Below are 23,018 nucleotides of genomic sequence, written 5' to 3' on the forward strand. Positions count from 1 at the left end.
TACTGACTCAGGAAGAGTTTAAAAGCCTTACACAAGCTGTGATATTATACATATGTCTTCTCAGTGCTTATGATTTCTGAGTGTGTATTTGTAATATGAGAGTGGTTAATCTACTTTGTTTATAAATGGACCCTCATTGCAGTTGATCCTTCCCAGGTTGTAAGAATATCTGGTCTGTCCTCAAAAAGAAAAGAAGCCATTGGGTCAATTATAGTCAAATTATTCTGATGGGTGCTATATGATGTAGGGTTGCTATAAACGCAGAGATCTAGAAGAAAGCACGAAATGTGCCGAGGAGGAAAGAGTTACTCAGCTAAACATGATACTAGGGTCTTCCAGAATTTTGTATCGTGCCCGGCAAGTTTTGTCTTCATTAGGGCACTAGGATAGACAAAAATTAGTTCTCTCCTTGAGTAGGTCCCATTCTCTCTTGCAATTTTGAAGGGAGAATTAAGTATCTAGCTATATTTAAAAAAAAAAAGTGGCATCTTAATGGGCCTTGACTCCTTTCCTATTTCATTCTTCATACAAATTCCCATTTGTACTTCACCATTGAGGTTTAGCACATATTTGGACCTCTCATTCAATTCACATTTATATAGTGTGAGTCAGCCATTGACTACACATGGAGAGAATCTGAAACAGTGACCGCAATCTCTGTCTGCAGATTTCACCCATTCTCTCCCTGATGCACGCCTTCTCTCTTGGTCTCTGTCTGCCCTGGACCCAGGCTCCAGCTCTGTCTTCATGAGCCAGCTGTTGGCTTTGGTCCTCTCTCTCTGCATTGCAGCTTACCTTGCCCTATCTTCTACGACTACCTCTTCTCTCAGATCTGTCTCGCACACCTGTACATTCCTGCTCTGTCTCTCCTTCCTTGTTCAGTGAATTTGACCTCACTCCCCAGAAATTAGCCTTTTTCACTTAGCCATTGAGCATTACTTGTCAGCTGGTCCCTGGGCAGCTAATGCTTGATTCACAGGACCATACTTCTGTCTGAGTCCAGCTTCTCAGGGGCAGCCACAGAACCAGCTTGGCCCTCATAATGCAGGATCTTTCAAAGTCCTTCACAGAAACAATACATGAAAATCCTGTGATCACCTCTGAGTCTTCCATTATCCCCACTAACATTCATTCATGGAAGGGTATAAATGTTTTCTGAGGTGTGAGAATAAAAGAACTTACTCAAGGCACTGATGGATATATCTACATCAACTTCAGTCCTGAGAGTTAGTTCAATTAAACCTTCTTAATTAACTCAGAAAACAATAACAATTGTTATTCTGACTCAGGGATATTTGCCACACTTGCACTTCCTGTGAAAAATGGGGCATTTGTGCAGATCGACAGAACCAGAAATTCCAACGGTTAGCATTCCAGTTGTTTGTCCATGAGGCACATTTAAAAAGCCCCAAATTGAGGAATTTTACAACTTCTCTCAAGAATGTGGTTTGTTAATGGAATATTACTCAGCCATCAGAAAGGATGAATACCCACCACTCACATAGACATGGATGGAACTGGAGGGGATTATGTTAAGTCAAATAAGTCAAACAGAGAGAGACAATTCTCTGTTTGACTTATTTGACTTAACATTTTCCCTCATATGTGGAACATAAGGAATATAGCACGGAGGACCGTAGGGGAAGGGAGGGAAAACTGAAGAGGGGGAAATCAGAGAGGGAGACAAACCATGAGAGACTCTGGACTCCGGGAAACAAACTGAGGGTTTCAGAGGGTTGGAGTTTGGGGGGCTGGGGTAGCCGGGTGATGGGTATTAAGGAGGGCACGTTTTGCATGGAGCACTGGGTGTTACACGCAAACAACGAATCATGGAACACTACATCAAAAACTAATGATGTACTGTATGGTGGCTAACTGAACATAATAAAATAAATAAATAAATAAATGTCCCTGGGTAAAAACAAACAAACAAAAAAGAGTGTGGTTTGTTCTCAACAACAGGTGTTCTTAGCAAGCAAGGAAAGAGACCCAGATAAAAAAGAGATCCCTGGCTCACACTTCTTACTTTTCACCAATTATACCAAAACCTTGCAGACCACATTATAGTCCCAACATATAAACTGTGAGGTGATGATTTTAGTGGCACTAACGATTTATTTTCATAGCTATGGATGCTAATGTATTTTAGAAAAAGCAATTAGGTCATTAAACCCATGATTTTATGGATATTATTGCTTAAAAAGAGGTTAGGTTTTAAAAATAAGATGGCGTGGGAATTGATTTAAGAAAAATCTTAGGTAAATAATAGAACAGGAGGCCTAGGGTGTGACAAAGGGTAAAGTTGGTATTCAAATATCTAAAGTTCAGGAAGCACAGAACCTTCAATAAGCCCAAGGTTTTCCTCTAAATAGAAGGAAGAAGAATTGGTTTACAAGGGTATATACATAAGTTTGGATTTAAAAAAACCAAAACACCAGTATACTAGAAAAAGTACTGACCTAGGGTCAGAAAAGCTGAGTTTGAATGCTGGTTATACCACCTACGCTCTGCATGAACTAGGGTCTGCCATCAGCATCGCTAAGAAATTAGCTCCTTAAGGGGCACCTGGGTGGCTCAGTCATTGAGATTCTACCTTTGGCTCAGGTCATGATCCCAGGGTCCTGGGATCGAGCCCCGCATCGGGCTCCCTGCTCGGCGGGAAGCCTGCTTCTCCCTCTCCCACTCCCCCTGCTTGTGTTCCCTCTCTTCCTGTCTCTCTCTCTGACAAATAAATAAATAAAATCTTAAAAAAAAAAAAAAAAAAGGGAATTAGCTCCTTAAGCGGAGGGCTTCCTAGAAAAAATATTTGATCCTGACTGCTTAGTTTTCCCTCCTTCTTTCTTTCCTTTTCTCATTTATTTTCTTCCTTTTCCTTGCGGGAGACAAGTTGCTTGCAACCAAGAGGCAAAAGTCCTTCTCCCATCACCAGCTCCTGTTCCATTCTCTATACGTTTGCCATAAAGGTTAGCGCAGTTCCCCAAAGTCAATCCTCTATATTACTGGCAGAAATCCTTGGGGATCTTTGGGGAATGAGTTTTCTAGAAGAATGTAAATTAATGTATTAACTAGAATGCTATGGATTGCCTTAGAGGGCCTCACCATGGGAATGGAGCAGAGTTTCCGAGGATTAGGATTCTGCTCTGCTTATAAAACCCTCCCAAAATGCTCCGGGCAGCCGGCTGAGTCCTCTCTCCTCCACAGACGCTAACAGAATTCCTTCCCGAGCTGCTGATGGGGCTTCTGGACCAGCTGAACAACAGAAGGATGGAGGCAGCAGCCTGCTCCGGCCCTGTGCCCTGAGCGCTTTTGAGAAAAGAGAAACCCAGGCAGCACCCTTGAGCTCCTGGCCGCAAACTCAGGAAAGCACTCCTTGTTTTCGGGCTCTCCCAGGTTAACAGCATCTTTTCTGAGCCTTCTGTGTGACGTGACTTGACTTCTTCAGGGCAACGGGTGCGGACAATGAAGTCCATCTGTCTTTCTATCTGCAGCCCTCTTGCCCTCATGGAGAAGGGCCCCGGCTTCTTGCCAGACAGCCTGCCTTTATCTTGGCGAGGGGCGCCATTTGGAGACAGTCACTGGCCGGCCTGGCTAGACGTGTCTCTTTTTTTCTTTTTCAGTCAGAGCAGAAGAAGGTGGTAGGCAGGAGCCTCTGCGCCTCGCAGGCGCTCGCTCAGCTGCCGCCTCACACAATATCCCGGCCCGGCCGCCGCTCCAGTGCGCGAGCGGGGCTGTGTGAACCCGGGAGGGCAACCGTGAATGGCCCAGCATCTGACGCGAATTTATCACCGGCTGCTGGTTGGGTGTAGGAGAAAGCAAGGGGAAGGGGCTGTGGGTGTTTAATGCACCCTGCCACAACCCAACAGTTTGCCCTCAAGAGCCTTTTCCCGATATAAAAGGACAGGGTCAAAAGTAAGTTGACCCCTGGCAGAATGGACGATTATTAGGAGAGGACTGTGCACCAGCAGGTGCTGGAACCCCACTGGCTCCGCATCGGGCTTCCAAGAGTCAGAATATGAATAATCAACTCAAGATTGCTTCCTCCACCCCCACCAACCCCTGTCACCTCCCCCTCCCCCCAACCGTCTCCTCCTGTTTGGGGCAAGTCCTATTATCTCCGTCCAGGAAGGAGCAGAGCCCTCCCTAGCAGCTGCAATAATTGTGTTCCTATTGTGATGAAGACCTCCTCCCGGCCACCCCCCTACAAGTGGCCATTGTGAGGGGAGAGTCAGTGATTATACGCTCCGCCTGATGCTTTGGGGGACCCAGCTGCCGGAGTGCTGACACACGAGCGTGCGTGCGGAAGGCCAGGGAGGGGGCTGGTGGAGGTGGAGGCAAGAGGTGGGGGGATCCTGCGTCTGTGAGACGGGGCCCCGACACACCAGACCTTTTTCATAAGTCAAGCCCAGAACAAATGAGGCTTTATCAGGCCCCAGTGACGAGGGGGTCTCATCCCCCTTTGAAGTGGAGCCGCGCATGGGGCCTAGCAGCTTTTCCTCCTTTGGACGAAGCAAACATCCTTCTTTTGATATGCTACATGCTCATTATCTCTGCCCCATTTAATGATTTTTGATTGAAGGGTGGCGGCTGGGATGCCGAGAAGATCGTTAGAGAGGCTCCATCCAGCCAAGCCTGCAAGAAAGGCTTTCCTTGTGCCTGGGCCTAAATTTGGAATTTCTTAACAGTGTGCGCTTGTTCTTAGAGGCAGATAAGGGCTGAGCGTGAAATTCTTAATTAAGCAATAAATAGAGAGTGGGGTGTCAGCAGATGTGGCCAGTAGCCATGGCAACGGGAATCACACGGGCAAGAGAGCTGAGACTGGATGTAGGCCTCAGGCCTGGGCCTGACTGACAGCTGAAGAATCCCACAAAGCTTGTAAACCAGATTAATTAGCTGACTAATTATTTCATAGCGTTAATGTAACTAAAAAATAAAAATAGTTAACCATGAACTGAAACATCCCTGGAAAAGAGAACAGCAGGGAAAGAGGCGGTGGGGAAGGCAGAGGCAGGAGTTACCCGTTAAATCAAATCGCCTGAACGGAAAAACGGGCTTGCTGGATTTGACTCCGACTCGGAAAATATAAAAGAACACTTGTCCTGCAGTCTTGCCCATTCCCAAGCGTGGCGTAGAAGTTACAGTTCGGAACTGCCACTCGTAATCATCTCTCACATCAAACACTGCTCCTCCTGGGTCCTAACACAAGCTGTAGCACGAGTCCTTCGCTGTGGTCTCTTCTGCAAGTGGCTTCTTGGGCAAAATTCTCAGGGGCTTTACAAAGGCAACCTGAACCAATCTCCTTAAAAGATATTTTTAAATGAGCGAGGTGATCTTATTCTGTGGATAACAATTGCTTAAGTGGTATTACATTTCAATCATGGAAACCATATATCATATATGTCATGTTATCATGAATCTCGGTTATCCTACAAAATCTAGTCAAGAAAAATAGAATGGGACCCTTTCGGAAAGGTTGTGATGTGTACGCTTAGTTCAAGGCACGTGACGTTGTTCATCTTCTGGGGGAGAAAAGAACAAATCTAGAGAAATAATCTACTGAGAAAGTGTGTAGTAAAGTAACAGGGCATACTAATCACATTTAAAGATATCTGGGTGCTTTGTACCACAATTCCAAGATATAAGTAGGTATTCTTAACCTCGTTGTAGAGATGAAGCCATTGAGGCATGGAGCATTTATAATTCCATGCCCCAGGTGAAATAGCCAGCCAGCCACTGATTAAAACCCTAAACCCTAAGCTCTGGCCACGAGCTTTCCAAAGAACCTGCATCCCATAAAGATATTTGCTTAAAAAAAAAAAAAGACAAAACTTGCCTTGGTAGAGAAGAGGAATACTCTCAAAACATATTATATGTATAGGATTTTTTTCTTTGTCACTAGGGATCAGTGAGTTTTCTCCCACAAAGCTGCCTAGCACCCCCCCACACACACACACCCTATTTGGTCAGTGATCAATGATTATTTAGTGGGTGGCACACTCTAGTGGGGAGATCCAGGGCCAGGAGCTAGAATGCCTGGGTTCTGATTTTTTTTTCCGTTCTCAGCTGGATCTAAGATCAGTCAGGTATCTTCAATCACACACAAAGTAGCCAAATGGAGGAAACAAAGATATTTGTGATTTTGTTTGAAACTTCCTATCCTGGGGGATGTGGTAAGGTTGCAAATAAACAATACAAAAAAAGACGGTCCACTTAGAAGTGGTCAACAAATTAATGAAACACAGCCAATTGTCAGTGAAGCGGTACTCTGAACGAAAAGCCAGCCAGGAATAGGAACAGGGTCTCTCCATTCCCCACACCTGAAAGTCAGGCAGGAAATTCAATGGCCCTGAAACAGGTCAAGCAGTCTCCCTACGATAACAATGAAACTTCTGTATACACGACTCTCCCTACATTTTTTTTTTATCTCAGGAATATGTCCACATAGACTGTGAGGTCTCAACTTATGTCTCTCTTCTTATTTTATGTAAATTACCCCAATCGCAGACCTATAAAGTCACACGGTCCAAAACAAAACAAAACAAAACAATTAAGTGAAAGTAACAAACTAATCAATGTAAAATGCAGGGCAGAGAGCTAGAACTCTATGGCTTGGGGTCCTCTTGGGGTACCCATTGCCAACTACCTCACTGCCAAATGGCATTATAAGCCTTCCCAGTGATGTTGTAAACTTGACACAGAAGATATCCGAAATCATAACCAAATCTACCCAGTCCAACACAATTGCATGGAACGCCACCAAAGAGGAGCAGCGTAAGCCTCAGTTTCCCCTGAATCATCATATCCTCACTGTACCAGCTCAGGAATGAGGACAGAAGTGGCTCTAGCCACCTACCTACCCCATTCACTCAGAGGATACCGGAGGCACAAATGACTTCAGAAGCCAGTACGTGGAGCACTGGGAATCATCTTAAGGAACAAGGGTCTCCATGCTCATTAAACATCTAACCAGCCCTCTGTGATTTCCTGGTCCTTTTCCAACTCCTCTTATCTAAAGGTGGAGATACTAGGGTATTCTGATACAAAGAATGATTTCAATTAATAAAGGCTATCTACCTAATAAAAATGTTTTATACTGAAAAATGCATCTATATCATATAGATGCTCATAAATACATACAGACGTACATCTATATATAACTATACATACTTACACAGATATGCATTTCTACCATATATATGTGTATAAATAGTATAAGAGTATAATTTGCTATTAATTCAATAAATAATGATAAAAAAAGGGGAAGAAAATCTGTAGCTGCATGACTTGATTTTTTTTTCATTATGCCACAAATATTCCTTTACCATGCTTGGCTCATGTGGCCATTTAAGTCAGTTTGCAGTTCATGAACAAAATCGGACCAATGGACAAGACATGCTAAGTAATAGAAGGAGAACAACTTGAAATTAAAATTTGGTTCTAGAATATATACCAAGTAAACGGTCATAGTTAATGACACCTCTTTGCTCTTACTTAATGGCTGCATTCAGCTCTAGAGGTAAAAACAGTCTCAAGGATCTCTGTCCACCCTGAGTTTTTATAGTTTTAGGTTACATTTATGGTTGATCAAGTCAGAAATAAAACTTGAATGGTACAATTCAGTGCAAATAAAATATATAGCAATCCATTTGGCAAAGACAGCAATACCAGGGAATTACCATATTCTCCTTTCTAGTGCTATTAAAATTTCATAGTCACAGGGCTCAAGAGTAGATCAGGCTCAGGTGACATAGGACTAGGCACAAGGGAAAGGGACAAGGAACTCAGGACAACTGCCCAGGCAGTCTGATTTCAGAGCCCAAGCATTTAACCGTAACACACAGCTCTCCCCTCCAGGTCCTCATCCCTTCACAGTACAAATGTTTGGAATTCAAGAGTGAACAGTGGCTTCCGACTTCGTGCCCTCAATATTCTCATCCAATTATACTTACCCAGATAGGTGAGTTGCCTCAACTGGGTATTGAAGAACCAGTCACAACCTTGGTCCTGACCAGGTGATGGCAGAGACAGACGGGACCGCCCCACCTGACTCCCACACCTTACGAGGATGTCAGGGTAAGGCCACAGGACCTCGTGCACCAACAGGAGGTAGTTCCCAGGAGCAAAGCTGCCAAACGTTGCTGAGTACTTGAAGTGAGAGAACAATACAATAATGCTCATTGAGTAAGGAAAGATTTTGCCAGAAAAGAGCTACAAAGAACACAGATGGAGTACTTTAGAAATATAGCAGTTCACACCCATTTTATGGATGAAGAAGCTGAGGCAGGCGGAGGTTCAGTAACTTGCCCCACACCACAAAGCAGGGGAGTATTGAGCCAGGATAGACACTAGGATCTCCACCTCTACCGTCATCATTCTGATGCCTTCACCTTAAGAAGATTCCCCAAAATGTTCTCATGGGAACCTCAAGGGAAGGAAAGAACTCTCCTTTCTGAATAGGGTAGTGAGAGGATCAAAGGAGATTCTGCCTTGAACTATACCACACCTAAGACCAGCTCTCATGACTTTAAGGAGAATGTGAAGGAAGAAAGAAATGCATTAAAAGGAAGAGGAGAAGCTTGAAGAAATCCACTGGCTTTTTTTTTTTTTTTTTTTTTTTTTTTTTTTTTCAGAAAATGCACCCACTTTCCACATGGCTATTTCTATCTTCATGCCTCCTAACTATTGGACTCCTTCAACCAACCCCAATGAAGGTCTAGACCTTTATTTGCAAGTTAATCTTTGACCACAAGGTGGCAGTATGCAATGTAAAAATGCTTTGTTAAGACCTTTTCTCTGGCTACAAACACTCCTCTAAGGGGTAAGTTGGTTCTTAACCCCTAATCTAATAATATAGTTCTATAGAATGCTTAGAAGGTATTTTTCATTGTATTAATAATGTTAAAATTCCAGGCAGAACCATTGTGTTATTCAAGACAAGATTCAAACAGATTCTAAAATTTTTAAGTTAAAAAAATTAAAATTAAAAATAACCACCATATCTTATATTCAGATTACATTCATCAGGCCAAAATGCTGTGACAGTTTTCCTTATCAGCACCAGAAGATGCTAATTCCTGCAAACTGCTATTTCACAGGTGGAAAAATAAGAAGCCCTAGGGAATGCACCATACCCGTGAATGAGTTCCTGGGGTTACCTGCAGAGATCTGTTGATCCAAGGGGTCTCAAACTGCAGTGAGTAAGTCTCTTGATCCAAGAGCAGAGCCATCCAGCCATAAAGGTTAGACAATGTATCATGTACATAAGTGACAGTGGTTGTCTTATTTCTGCTGTCAGTCATGGTTAAATTGTAAGAAACATCTGGAGCATTAGCTCTAGGGTGATTTAAAAAGAAAAAAAAAATGGGGGTTAAGTTATTTGTCCATTCTGGATCTAATCCACTCCTCTCCCATCAGTGGTAATTCATCTTCTATTCTTTCCACGTATGTCTTGGGCCATCTTGTCTGTATGTCTACGGAGTTTTTCACAATCACTGTATGGCTCAAACAACCCAGTTGGGAAGATGTCATTGGATCATTTGTGCATTCCACTGGTCTGGTGGGTTGAAGGTAGAGACATTCAGATCTGAGACCACTGATAAATGCCATCTTAACGAGTTCATACAGGCCAGGACCATATACTATTATTTTAATAAAGAAATGTCCATGTCCGGAATTCTGCCATAGACCAATTTCATCAGCATCAGAGAACATATTATATCGTTCTTAGATATTCTTATGAGAAGCAATGTCTGAGGCCCAGAACCTAATATGCCTAGAACCTCAGAAGGCCACCTCCAACCACCCAGCAGAAATGGCTTCAGTAGCCTTCCCTAGTAGAGATCTTTAAATTAGAGATATTTTGTCCCTTTTGGTCTCTTCCACCAGGCACAGGATCTGCACACAATGGGCACTCAAACCATGTCTGTTATATGAAGGAAGAGTGCATGGATGAGCTCTCTCTAAAGCAGCTGGTGCCCATTTCCTAGTTTATGGAACGCATCTCTAGAAGTGAATTTTAGCAAATTAGGAAATTGAGGCAGAGCATGGCAAAAGCATTATGTGAATGTTACAAGGCAGAACCGGAAATTTATTAATTTCTACAAATTACACAACCCACCCCAGAAAGTGATTTTTAAGACTTCACTAGAACAAACAGATTTAGCCACATGCTAAGACCCTAAAAGAAAGTCAAAGTGGACAGAAAATAAAAGGCAAAAGTAAAAAAAAAAAAAAAAAAAAAAAAAATCAATACACATTATGACTGTCCTTCCCCCTTTGGTTTGGTTTTCATGAGAATCTTTAACTGTGGCATTTTGCTGCAGGCAGATAATTAAATTCTCAAAGTAGAGGGAAATGAGACGAAGGAGGATGTTGGGTTTTCAAAGTGAGGTGTGGCATGAGCGTATCCAAAGCCAATTTACAATCCAGTGCATTTTATAAAAAGGAAACTGTTTTTAGCATGAAATGCTTGGTCACTATGATCAAATGGCATAAACTGGAAATCTATATCCACATACGCGAGGTGGATGCATTTGGGTAAATTACTGACCCTCTTTAAGCTTTCATTTCCTTTTTCAAAAAATGGAGGTAAATAATATGTATCTTACATATATGTAAAACTGTGAAACTCAGAGATAATTCAGTAACCATCACCAAGCCCAGTTAATATCTACCACAGCTCATTTAAGAACAAACCTCAGGGGGCACCTGGGTGGCTCAGTCGGTTAAGTGTCTGACTCTTGGTTTTGGCTCGGGTCATAATTTCATGGGTCCTGAGATGGAGCCCCGCATTGGACTCTGCACGCAGCAGGGAGTCTGCTTGAGATTCTCTCCCTCTGCTCCTCCCCTACCTATGCAGTCTCTGTCTCTCTCTCAAATTAATAAATAAATCTTAAAAAAAAAAGGAACCTCAGATGTGCCAGATTTGCCATTCTGTACTATTTATGTTAATGCTTAGCAGTTTATCCAGGATATTTGGTCATTTAAGAACACACTCAAACCCTTCATGGTGCAGAGCCCTGGCCCCAGCAATGTAGTATTTGATACATACTTCTTGAAAGAATATGTGTGTTTCTTTCATTCATTCATTAATAAAATGAAAAGGATGAAAAATGTTCAGGGCATTTGGGAATAAAAAAAAAAAACCTACTCTTTTCCCAGATTTCCTGATGCAACATTAACTGAACCTTTAGAAACTTGGGGTGAGAGACTTTCTCTGATCGGGCTTGGGACACTTAACGTTTTTCACATGTGTATCAGGACTTACACTGGAACCAAAGAATAATACTAAACTCGTATTCTTAGAGTCAGAATGGACATGAAGATCATCTGTTCTAACTTTCAACCCACTGTAGGAATTCCCTCCACATTTCAGCCTGTCCTTCCTCCAGGTATGGGACGTCACATTCTCACATAGAAGACCATTACATTTATGGAGCTTATTTTTAGATTTTAATCTTTAGACAATCTTTAGAAAGCTAAATTTTTTTCCTTGTACTTTCTACCCATTTGTCCCCAGTCATCATGGCTCTCTTTTCCTCCAACTGAAACCACACGTCCCGGAGTCCCAGGAGATGACCCAGCACAATTTGGCCCAACTGATATATTTTTAAAATAGTCTTCTGAGAAATAAATGTAAAACAAATGTATTAAGAAGAGATAAAGTTGGAACCAAGAAATACCAAAGAGGTCAACAGGTTGGCTAGAGTAAGTATCCCGATCAGTATGTAAAGTGGGATTCCTCAAAGTCCAAAGAATGATTCTGAGTATTTCAGATTCTGAAGGTGTATCCTTTCAGTTTTCACAGAAACATATGGGCCCTGGAAAATGAATCACAAGAACTAAATCCAGGAGAGACTCATAGATAAATCAGAATTCCCATTTAATAATTCACAGTAAAAAAATAAGGCTGCCTTTCACATAGCAGGTATTTGATAAATATTTGTTGAATGAATGAGTGTTAAAATGGACCAATACACCTCAAACTGATACTTGGTGATATTTCTCCCCAACAGGGAAGTCTACCTGGAAAATCCACATGAGGGTGAGAAGATTTCTTATAAACTTATCAATTGAAGAAGACAAGCCATTTGATCATAAGTTACCAGAACCTGATACAGCCAACCCCCATCTCAATAGGATGCTTGCCATGAAGACTTAAAACATTTATATATAATGGTCAGAAAACCTCTTCTGGACATATATAAGCAATCTACACTCTAGTGAGCCCTGGTTTAAAAAAAAATGCTAAAGAAAAAAATTAAAATTAAAAAACGCTAAGGTTTCCTTATGAACTGATATTTCTTTTATCCTAGTCAAGTGCTCTCAATTAAACCACTTTTACAAAGTTTTTAAAATTATAGACCAAAAGAAGATTTCTACTTGTTCAAATTCATCCATCTGTTCACATTTAGTTCCTCCAACCTTTTTTTTGTCACTTACGTGTCTTAGCAATCTATGTTTGTCACACTTAAGATATCATGCATACCATCTTGAAAATTATGACAATATTACCTCAGTATGTTACAATACAATCAATTGGGTAGATAGCTCCAGAAATGCTTCTTAATTTCAGCAGTATGGCCCCAAGAATCCTCCAAGTCATTTTGGTTTCTTTTTGTTTGTTTGTTTTTTAAGATTTTATTTATTTATTTGACATGGAGATAGAGCCAGAGAGCACAAGCAGAGGGAATGGCAGAGGGAGAGGGAGAAGCAGGCTCTGCACTGAGCAAGGAACCCGATGCGGGGCTCAATCCCAAGCCCCTGGGATCATGACCTGAGCCGAAGGCAGATACTTAACCGACTGAGCCACCCAGGCGCCCCCTCCAGGTCATTTTGACTAGATTTAAATATTTCTCAAATTTCTATCAGCATCCCATTTATAAATCAATCTTTAGGGTACAATTTCTCCTGGGTTCAGTTTCTATGTATTGTGACTTCAATTATTGCAGGAGCCATTTTTTCAGACCATACTTCCTAGTTCCTAAAAGCCCTTATAAACATGACCCCCTCTTCATATATTGTAAAACCACCAAATGCTAACATTCATTCAGTTCTATTTGTTTCTGGGACTATTGTACCTTCCTTTAGATGCCCTTCTCCTTCCAAGTGGCATCCAGCCATCTGATGCTAACCCCTGATCAACCAGAGACCCACCATAGCACATTGTGATCCTAAACTATCCTTTCCTCTTCCTTCTTCATGCATTGCCCTGGTCCTATCAAGCCATCCCATCCATCCCAATTAAGGTTTATGTGGGATGCAATTTTACAGGTCCTCATGTGCAGCACCAGCTTTGTAAAATTCAATCCAGGTAGAGAAGGAGGTTATCAAAGAAGCCTTCATTACAGCTGGTAGTGGAAAAGGTTCATTCTGAAAAGAAAATCAAAATGTAGAAGACCCATCTCCCCATAGGCAAGATGCCTTGTGTTGACCATCACTGGGATCCAAAAATCCAAAGTCAAATCAACTCCTCTCCTTCTAGGCCAAATGACAATGGTGGGGTGGCTCTTCTGAAAAGCTCCAAAAGAACATCAAGTCTCGAAGAACACCATGAAGAGAATTGACTAACCATAATGACTACAATTTTCACTTGCCCTAAATAGCCACCAATTTCCCTGTGCCCTAAATAGCCACCAATCTCCCTCTCTTTACTGTTAATGAAGCAAAGGAGCACAAAAGTATTTCTAATTTGGAGGAGCCAAGGGAGTCTGCATGGGCCATTAGCAGCAGAGAGCTTCATTACTAGGGGAAGAAGTCTCTCCCTGAACTTCTCATGGCTTTATGTGCAAGAAATCAGGAGGCAACCAGTCCATTTTAAATGTTAACCCTTCCCTCTGCATCAGCAATAGCTCTGTATATAACCAAAGAGACAAAAAGGCTACAAGCCTTTCCTTTTCTTTTCCTGTTCAAGGGGGTGCCTTAATTTTTGCTCTTCTTTTTTTTAATAACTGAGATTGTTTTTAATTAAGGGATATTTTCCTTTAGAAATACAGCACTATCACTGATAAAACTTCCCAGCCTAAGTATTAATTTAAGATACTAGTTGCATAAACAGTTATGTAATTTAGTGCCCATACACTGTGTGGAACTGTTGAATGTGTACTGCCCACAAAGGATTTGTTAGGCAATCAACAATACCAATGAGAACAAATATTAACTCCCTGGTTTGTGTTTACCATTAGCTTACTTTTCCTGAGGGTCCATATCTCTGTGTATTAAGACAAACATTGCATTGAGCTCTAAATGCTCTCAATTCAGAACAATTGTGAAATAAACCCTGTATAATTACACATCTCCTAAGCCAGACACATCCTAATAACTAGCCTCAAATGGTGCTACATCTCCTGAATATTAGTGCTTGCTGCCCTCACTCTCATCTTTTACTGCACAAAGAGGACAAAATCAGAATTTCGAGCACAGCCCACAATTTTCTGTGGCACAGCATTGCTTGAACATCCTTTAAAATACCTTGAGCTCATAACAAGTCCTTCCCAGAAAACCACTATCCTACCTCTGACCTGCCACCATCCAGGACTATTTTCTATGTATCAATAATTTTTATATCCCCTTATTGATTGAGGAACACTTAAAAATATTTCTCCTTCTGAGTAAGACACCTAAAAAAGGAAGAAAGCCACGACACTCAGTCTTTCCCCCAAACTTCTAACAATCCTTAAATTCACATACCAAATAGAACCGGTAAGCAGAGAGGAAGCCATATGATTTAATAATCTTTGTTTTCTGACAGGCACACCCCAACATCACTCCTCCCATGATTTTGCAGATATCCATCTCTGTTTATCTTTTTTCAGAGTTGGCTAAAGCAATAATAATTTATTGTAGAGAAGTCCCTGAATCAACCTAGCACCTTCTCAAAGATGGCGTCTATAGTTTTGGCAGCATACTTGGGACAATACTTCTTGCTTATTATATCTGAATCCACGAAAAGAAGCAATAGATAGCTAATGTCCTACCTAAGATAATCCTTCATACATGATTGCATCTCTTCTCTTGATCTATTGATCCAGCCAGAATGACTACCTCAGAACATGTGAATTTCACCATGGGAGCTATGCCCCCAGAAGGCAAACAACTACTTCTCAGGGATATTGAAAAACAATTTTATGCATCAGGTAGGAAGTTAGACTAAGAAACTCGTCTTCCCTTCTACACACACACACACACACACACACACACACACACACACCCTTGGTGCTGTGGTGGAGCTGACTGACCTTTACTCACTACTCATTGTCAGCCCTTCTTCCCAATGTGTTCGTTCAGTGACAGCATGATGGTAGTCATGAATAGGACATATGAGAATATTTTCACCGTGGAACTGGGCAAATGCTACAAATCAGGGTTTTTTATTCTAGAGAGCTAGTTGTTAAATATTTACCGGCTCGCTACTATGGCCCTTTATTAGTCATGAAATTGAATGACCATATAGTATTGTTGAAATTCCTCAGTCTGGGGTCCATTATGATTTTTAGATCTTTTTCCGCTTCTGTAACCTCTGGTGACAAGAAAGGATACTTCTTGGAATTTTCCTGTCTCACTCTTTTTTTTTTTTTTTTAGAACTGAAAAGATACCATTACTGATGCTATGCCTTTATCCCTAGGAAAGAGAGTTAGGCGATTATTAAAGGAAAAGCTAGGCCAAAATTTCCATTTGAACTCTTCTTTACTTTTGCATTTGCAGAGGCAGGGAGTGCCTCATACTTTGAACACTGACACATTAAGAGCAGTTACATAGGTAAAAACTGAACGCAAGCACTACAGGAGAGGATATTAAGCAAGATCTAAGAATCAAGGTGATCAACAAGAACATTAACCTTTTCTTCTCCAGAAGTAGGAAGAAAGAAGTAGAAGGTATTGGAGCACAATGAATCAAAGCATGTCCAGAATGACTCCATATTCTAGGAGTAGCTGGGAGGTTTGGCTGGATTGGTACAATGTCATGTGACCATTGGGAAGTATTCCTTATTTTTCAAGAATTGGATTAAGTTGCATTTGAGCTTACTTAATTCCCTTGCCAGGCATTTGTTTCTCAGAAACATAAAATCTATAGTATTTTATTCAATTAGTAGTATGTTTAGATGTTGTTTTGTAAATCACAGCTGTAAAACAGAGACTTTTTAAAGACGACATTTATTAAGTACTCACTATATGCCAGGCAATGACCTTGTGAGATAAATACCATTGTGTCCATTTTATTGATGTGAGAACTGAAGCAAAAAATAAAGGTGAAGCACCTTGTCCAGAGAAACACCCCTTAGGAAGGGTGGGGAGTTACAGCTGGTATCCACAAATAATTCTTACTTACTTCTTTATTCTTTAGTCTTTGAAAAATAATTTCAAATATATGCTTGTGTCCTGACTATTTTATGTACATCCTATAAACTTGGAGGGACTGGTTGGCCCATCTACAACATCTTATAAACTTATAATTTCTCCCACACTTAATACAGTCAACAAGGAGAGAGAGATCAGGGTTTGATTTATTGATAATTGAATAACTCTATGACAATTGAAATAACTATAGAGTGCTCTAGACTACTACTACTAATAATAATAATGAAAATAATAATAATAATTCCCAGATGGTAATGGTGAGGATTGAGTTCTTATTCTCCCCATCACAGCTGGATGCATCTAAACCACCAGGGAAGGAAAACAAGAGCAAATGTTGACAAACTGCTAATTCGGTAGGGGTGGGACAGGGGCAGAGTAAAGAAGGAGTCATCTACGATGGACTCTGAAAAACAAACTGAGGGTTCTAGAGGGGAGGGGGGTGGGAGGATGGGTTAGCCTGGTGGTGGGTATTGAGCAGGGCACATTCTGCATGGAGCACTGGGTGTTATGCACAAACAATGAATCATGGAACACTTCATCTAAAACTAATGATGTAATGTATGGGGATTAACATAAGAATAAAAAAAAAAGAAAAAAAAAGAAAAGAAAAAGCCAATTTATGTCCAATAAAAAAAAAAAAAGGAGTCATCTATTGGAATACATCGTCTGGTCAACCGATAGCTTCAGGAAGCAAAAGCCCAGAAGATATTATGAAAGAACATTTTTAAGTATTACATGTCCCTAGGAATTTTAGAAATAAAGTCAGGATAGTATCTCAATCTGGGGTCTTCTAAACAAACATTGAGTGCCATCAACTCCACACAAACATGTCCTAACAGAGAAATAGACAGTAAGAACATGAAAAGAAAATCTGGGAGAATCCACAATTTTTTCAATTATATTCATTTATTAAATACTAATTTTATTGAGTTACTGTGTGTTCAATATTGGGCACTGTAAGTCAAACAAACAAACAAATAAACCCTATCCTGGCTCTGCTTACCAGCTACAAGAGATGGACAATCTGTAGAGCTATACTGGAGCTTTGAGTATTGGGTAGAGCAAATATAGAAAGCCAGCACACAGCAGGGCTACCCAAACCTGTACAGGAAACTCAGGGAAGCCTCCCCGAGAAAATGACCTTCATGCTGAGTTCATGAAAACTGAACCTTATGAACTGAAAGGCACAGAGAAGGTGAGTGTGGCTGAGGCACAGGATGCAGGGAAGGGAGGGCAGAGCACTGAGCAAAGAGGCTGCAACTATAAACAGGGAGCAGGCCATGAAGGGCCTGCAAGACATGAAGAATGTGGGACTCTCTTTGGGAAGTACTAGAAGCTCTTAAAAAGTTCCAAGCGAGGGAAAGAGTGGATGGCAAGACAAGATCTGCATTCACGAAGTTCAAGGATAAGGTCACTGCAAGGCAGCCAGCTAAGAGGCTGTTGTGGTCCCACAGGTGAAAGGACTAGAGAGGGGAAGTTGGGAAGGAGAGAAGTAGAAAGACGCAAGAAGGATTTTTTTTTATTTTACAAGAGAAAGTGGACAGGACTTGGTCGGTGGTGTTTATGTGGGAAATAAGGTAAAAGATGAGTCAAGGGTGACTCCATGCTTCTGGCTTAGATAACTGAAGCATTCACCTGAACATCCAGGAATTCGCAACAGCCTATGGATAAAGAACATAAATTCAGGTTTGACAAGTCGAGTTTGAGAGGGCTACTATATATTCTAGTGGAAAGCATTGCTGCTCAGTAGAAATATGATGCAAGCCGAAAGGCAAGGCACAGGTGTTACCTTAAATTCTATAGTAACCACATTTAAAAAGTAAAATGAAATAGGTGAAATTAATTTTAGTAATATATTTAATCCAATATATCTGAAATATTATTCCTTCAACATAATCAAAATAAACAAGTTATTGAGATATCTCATTTTTTTTCCCCACAGCATCTTAGAAATATGGAGTATAATTTATACTTACAACACATCTCAATTGGGACTAGCCACACTTTAAGTGCTTGGTAGCCACATGTGACTAGTGGCTACAATATTGGACAGTGAAGATCCTAAGGGCAATTGGATAGATGGGTCTGGAGTTCAGTAGAACAGTATAAACTAGAGGAAAAAAAATCTGGAAACATCACTGTATGTTAACTGAAGTGGTGAAATAACCCCAATCACCTGGGAAGAGTATGACTTGAGAAGAAAGGAAAGTGCTTCACAGAACCCTAAGGAATGCCAGCATTTAATTTATTTTTTCAAGTAATCTCTGCACCCAGTGTGGTGCTTGAACTCACAACCCTGAGATCAAGAGTCACACACTCTACTGACTGGCCAGCCAGGTGCCCCAACATTAGCATTTAAGCGACAGGGAGAAGCGCTTATAAAGGAGACATAGAAGGAGACACAACAAACTTTTGGTATATTACCTTTGCTCCATGTAATTATCCCTATACAGAAGAAAATATCTGTCTAAATTTGGGGGAATCCGTGAATCAGTGAATTATGTGAGGCATATCATCATTACGGGACCTCTGGAGAAAAATGGCACAGACATATTTTTCTGAAATGAAGCCCTGACTTACACAATAGGGCTAACACCACCCCTGTCTTATCAGGAAGGATGGGGTGGGTAGAATGAGACTTGTAGTAACAGAAGCTGGGACAAGGACACTATGCAGAATACCTGTGGCTCCTACATAAAGAAAATGCTTTTACAGTTGGTGAGTGAGAGCAAGAGTATAAGCAGCACTCATACAGATCAAGCACATTGCCATTTTAACAAAACATGAACTAGAATGTGCCTTGTAGAGAGTGGGAATTTTTTCTTCACCCAAGTATTAAATATTATTACCAACTTCAAATATATACATACACTTGTGCCAACCCAGCTGGAGTCAGAGGAAGCTATAAAACAGGAACTGCCACAAACAAGGGTACCCATCAGACCTCAATAAGGTAGTGGGGGACAGAAACGGAAGGTCTCCAATGTCAAACAAAAAACTTAGAGTGAAATTGGACCATAGACGGGGCCTTCCCAAAAAGAAATCACACTCCAGCCACTTGGTTGTTGGCACAGGGAGGGGAAGGATGCCTTGTTTATGTAGCTCTGTGAGGCCCCACACCCTGCCCTTGGGGGGCCTCGTGCAGGGGGAGGGTGGGAAGAGCTGAAAGTGAAGACAGCAGGGTGCTTGCGCCATATCAGATCTCCATCAACACGCAACCCCCAAAGATCATGACTGTGGGAGCTTTGTAAATCAACTCTTAGGGTGGTTGCTTCAGGGCAAATGGCACAACAAATTAATCCTTTCACCATGAAATGCAGCAAAGTTTGTATCTATGCTGAATTCAAATTGCTCATTAGCTCTGACATGTTCCTAATGAGGTTATAATGCTCTGGGACAGAGATCAAGTCACTGAGCACAAATAGCTAGAGATAGAATCATAGAAAAATAAAGTTAGAAGGACCTTAGAGCAGTGCTTCTAAAACTTTAATATCAATCACCTAGCGATTCTGATTCAGGATGTCTGTGGTGGAGTCTGCGATGCCCTATGTCTAATGAGCTCCCAGGTAATGCTGATGCACTTTGACTAGCAAGGCCTAAGAGATCATCAGATCCAGTCACCTTATCTTAGAGGTAAGGACGTTATATCATTGGGAGTGCGCTGCAACTTCCCTGAGGATTATTTTGGGGTAGTTGTGCATTTGTCCATAGACCTGTAGGTCCACCTGAAACTTTTTAAACAGAAGCATAGGGAGTAGGGTGACCAACCACCCTGGTTTCCTCAAGGCTGGGACATGAGATTTTCTATTTTAAAACCGGGAAAATTCCAGCCAAACCAAGACAAGTCTTTAGTCTTTCATCCTAGTAGGACCCTTCTGAATCTCCTCACAATATTGTATCAGGACTATTATCATTTTTACCTTGTCAGTCCCTGAGTGCTGGGATCATGACCCTGCCAAGGTAAGCACCTAAATATCCTGTTCTGAAGTTCTCCAAGAATAGATGCTCAGACAAGATACATCTGCAGAGCCTTTTACCACCATATTGCTAAGTACCCTTCATTTTTAATTTTTAGATTTTTTTATTTGAGTAGAGTTGGTGGACAATGTTACATTAGTTTCAGATGTGATTCGAGAACCCTACATGTTAAGTTCACCACAAGTGTAGCTCCCATCTGCCACCATACAATGCTATTAGAATACCGCTATGTTCCCAGTGCTGTACCTTTTATTCCCATGACTTACTCATTCCATAACTGGAAGCCTGTGCCTCCTATTCCCCTGCTTAGCATCTTTCTAAGAGACAATCTCCAGTTCTCAAAGGAGGGCATAAAAAAGGAGTATCAAGAACACAAAGAAATAAATATACAAGCGTATCATGTTCTTTTTAATTACACAAATCTATTTTAATTTTCCCCCATTTGAAAAAAAAAATGTATTTAAGAAATAAATCTTTTATAAGTCTCAAACACTCATTAACAACATCTTTGGAAAAATCACTAAAATAGCAGTAATACTCAGGATGCATCCCTGATTTGAAAACAGAAAGTATGCTGTGCACAATTGAAATGATTAGAAATGAAAATCTCTCTCCACATTGTTATTTTGCTTGCTGGAATTAAGGCCCATTAACATCTGAAAGAATAATAAACAGTTGAGGAAACAGAAGTGGAAAGTTTTTAGACTAGTCAATGCTAGCAGTGTATTGCTATGGCTTCTAAAAAAGAATGTCAGGATACTGATTCCATATGCAATCAAAGTGCAGACTTTGCACAGTCCTGATCGCATTGACTTACCATGGAGTTTACCTGCTTAAATAAGACGCCGACATAGTCTGGCTGAATGACTTGACTTAATATTCATGCAGTTAGGACACTTAAAACAATGGAAGGAAAGAAGTGTGGCTAAATATATGCAATGCATTTGAAATAGGTAAAAGATAGAACCCTAGACACTCAGCAGTCATTACCTGGAAATTAAAGAGGGCAGAAGCAATCCTATTATGCATTATAAACAGCCTAGCTGCTGACTTAATGGTAGTTTGACTAGCATAACCAAGGAGTCCTTGCTCCAATATTAATAGGAAATGTATTATACGGATCCAATAGTTCATGAAATTAACAAGGAAAATGAACTGGAGTGGAGCAACTTTGCAAGTAACAGGAAGGCACCAGCAATTGCTTCCCCAGAGCATACTGAACACTTAAAAAGAGCTTGGGGAGAGTACATGTATATAAATGAGAATGGACATTATTGGAATTTTTTAATAATACTTCTAATTTAAATACTTTTCAAATTCTCCATTGGTTGCAAATCTTTTCAAGAAGAAGCCATTAGCTCAAAATGTCAATAAGAGGTCATGGGCTATGGGATCTGGCCCACTGATATTGAAAGTTAGCTGCCACTTGAATCAGCTTAAAATGACCATAAACGTATGATTTGACAGCTGTCAAAAGTATTCCCATATCATTTTTATAGAACTAAATACTTCTAGTAGAATCTAGAAAACAATTTCCCTTCTATAAACCCCAACAGCCTGAACAATATATGCCTGCTCATTGGCAAGCTGAAAAGTATGGTGAAGTCAACTTACAAACCAATAGACATTCGGTGAAAGAGAACATCTTCCCCACAGACACTGCCATGAACAATCTGACTGAAGCTTGCATTGACCAAACAAGACGCTGGAAGAGTTTCCATAGAAGCAAGAATATGACTTCTATTTCTCCCAGACAGAGACCCATCCAAGTCTTCCAAAATTGCTGCATGAGGAAATGGAAATGCTACTAAGTTCGGAGAGTTTATAAACTTTAGCTGGTTGGTCTTCACAGTAAATCCACCTATAAATTGGAAAACAGAAAGACTGTTACACATGGCACAAAAGACTATTATAACATATGACAGGTGAATTCACTGAGATGTTTTTAGTACTTTAAACTGCATATTTATACAGGTAAATGATTCACTCCCTTATTTATTCAAGGAAAAAAGTCGTGAGTGTTTGTTGTATGCCAGGCTCTGTGGTATGCGTTAAAAACATAGAGGGAAACAAGAGCAGGATTGGCATTGCCTTCATGCAGCCTGTGTTCTAAGGCAGTGAATCTCAACCAGGTGGGTTTGCCCTCTAGGGCACATTTGGTACTGTTTGGAACCATGTTCGGCTGTCAACGCTGGGTGAATGGCAGTGTTACTGGTATCCGGTAGGTGGAGGCAGGGATGCTGCTAAACATCCTCACTGCACAGGACAGTCCCCACAACCAAAACTTATCCAGCTTAAAACACCACCAGCGCCAAGGGTGAGAAATGGGTACAATGGGAAATAGAGATGCAGAACACTAATTTACTAGTTACTAACTGTAAAGGGGTCGTGGCTCAGTCATTCGATCTTTCGGCTCTAGTTCTTCTATAGGGAGTCTAACCCTATCTGTTATGAGGCTCGTATTTTAAATATTCACCCTCAAAAGCAAGGTTCAATCAACCACGTGGGCAAATGGTAATAGCAGCACCCTTTTTAAGTATCAGCGGTAGGACTACACTTTTTGCGGTCTTTCTCTCACCCGCCTGCATGTGAGTCATCAGTACTGCTGCTGGTCCAGCTGCCTGGGCCTTCTAATTCCCACCCCCCTGTCATTAAAATGTAAAAACTGAGTACACATAGGACCTCAG

General features: G+C 41.0%; 1 protein-coding gene across 1 annotated transcript in view; it reads right to left on the reverse strand.

The window, feature by feature from the left end:
* The window catches only part of PKHD1 (PKHD1 ciliary IPT domain containing fibrocystin/polyductin), a 454,138-nt gene that overhangs the window by 213,168 nt on the left and 217,952 nt on the right, over positions 1 to 23,018 (reverse strand). Inside the window, exons 47-49 of the mRNA XM_034990755.1 lie at positions 21,946 to 22,192; positions 9,153 to 9,330; positions 7,947 to 8,142 (exon numbers count right to left, since the gene is read on the reverse strand). Coding sequence (XP_034846646.1) covers positions 7,947 to 8,142; positions 9,153 to 9,330; positions 21,946 to 22,192 — 621 coding nt within the window. The remainder of the gene's footprint in view (positions 1 to 7,946; positions 8,143 to 9,152; positions 9,331 to 21,945; positions 22,193 to 23,018) is intronic.

This window comes from Mirounga leonina, unplaced genomic scaffold (genome assembly GCF_011800145.1).
Source record: "Mirounga leonina isolate KUSES-001 unplaced genomic scaffold, KU_Mleo_1.0 Mir_53, whole genome shotgun sequence".
NCBI lineage: Eukaryota > Metazoa > Chordata > Mammalia > Carnivora > Phocidae > Mirounga > Mirounga leonina.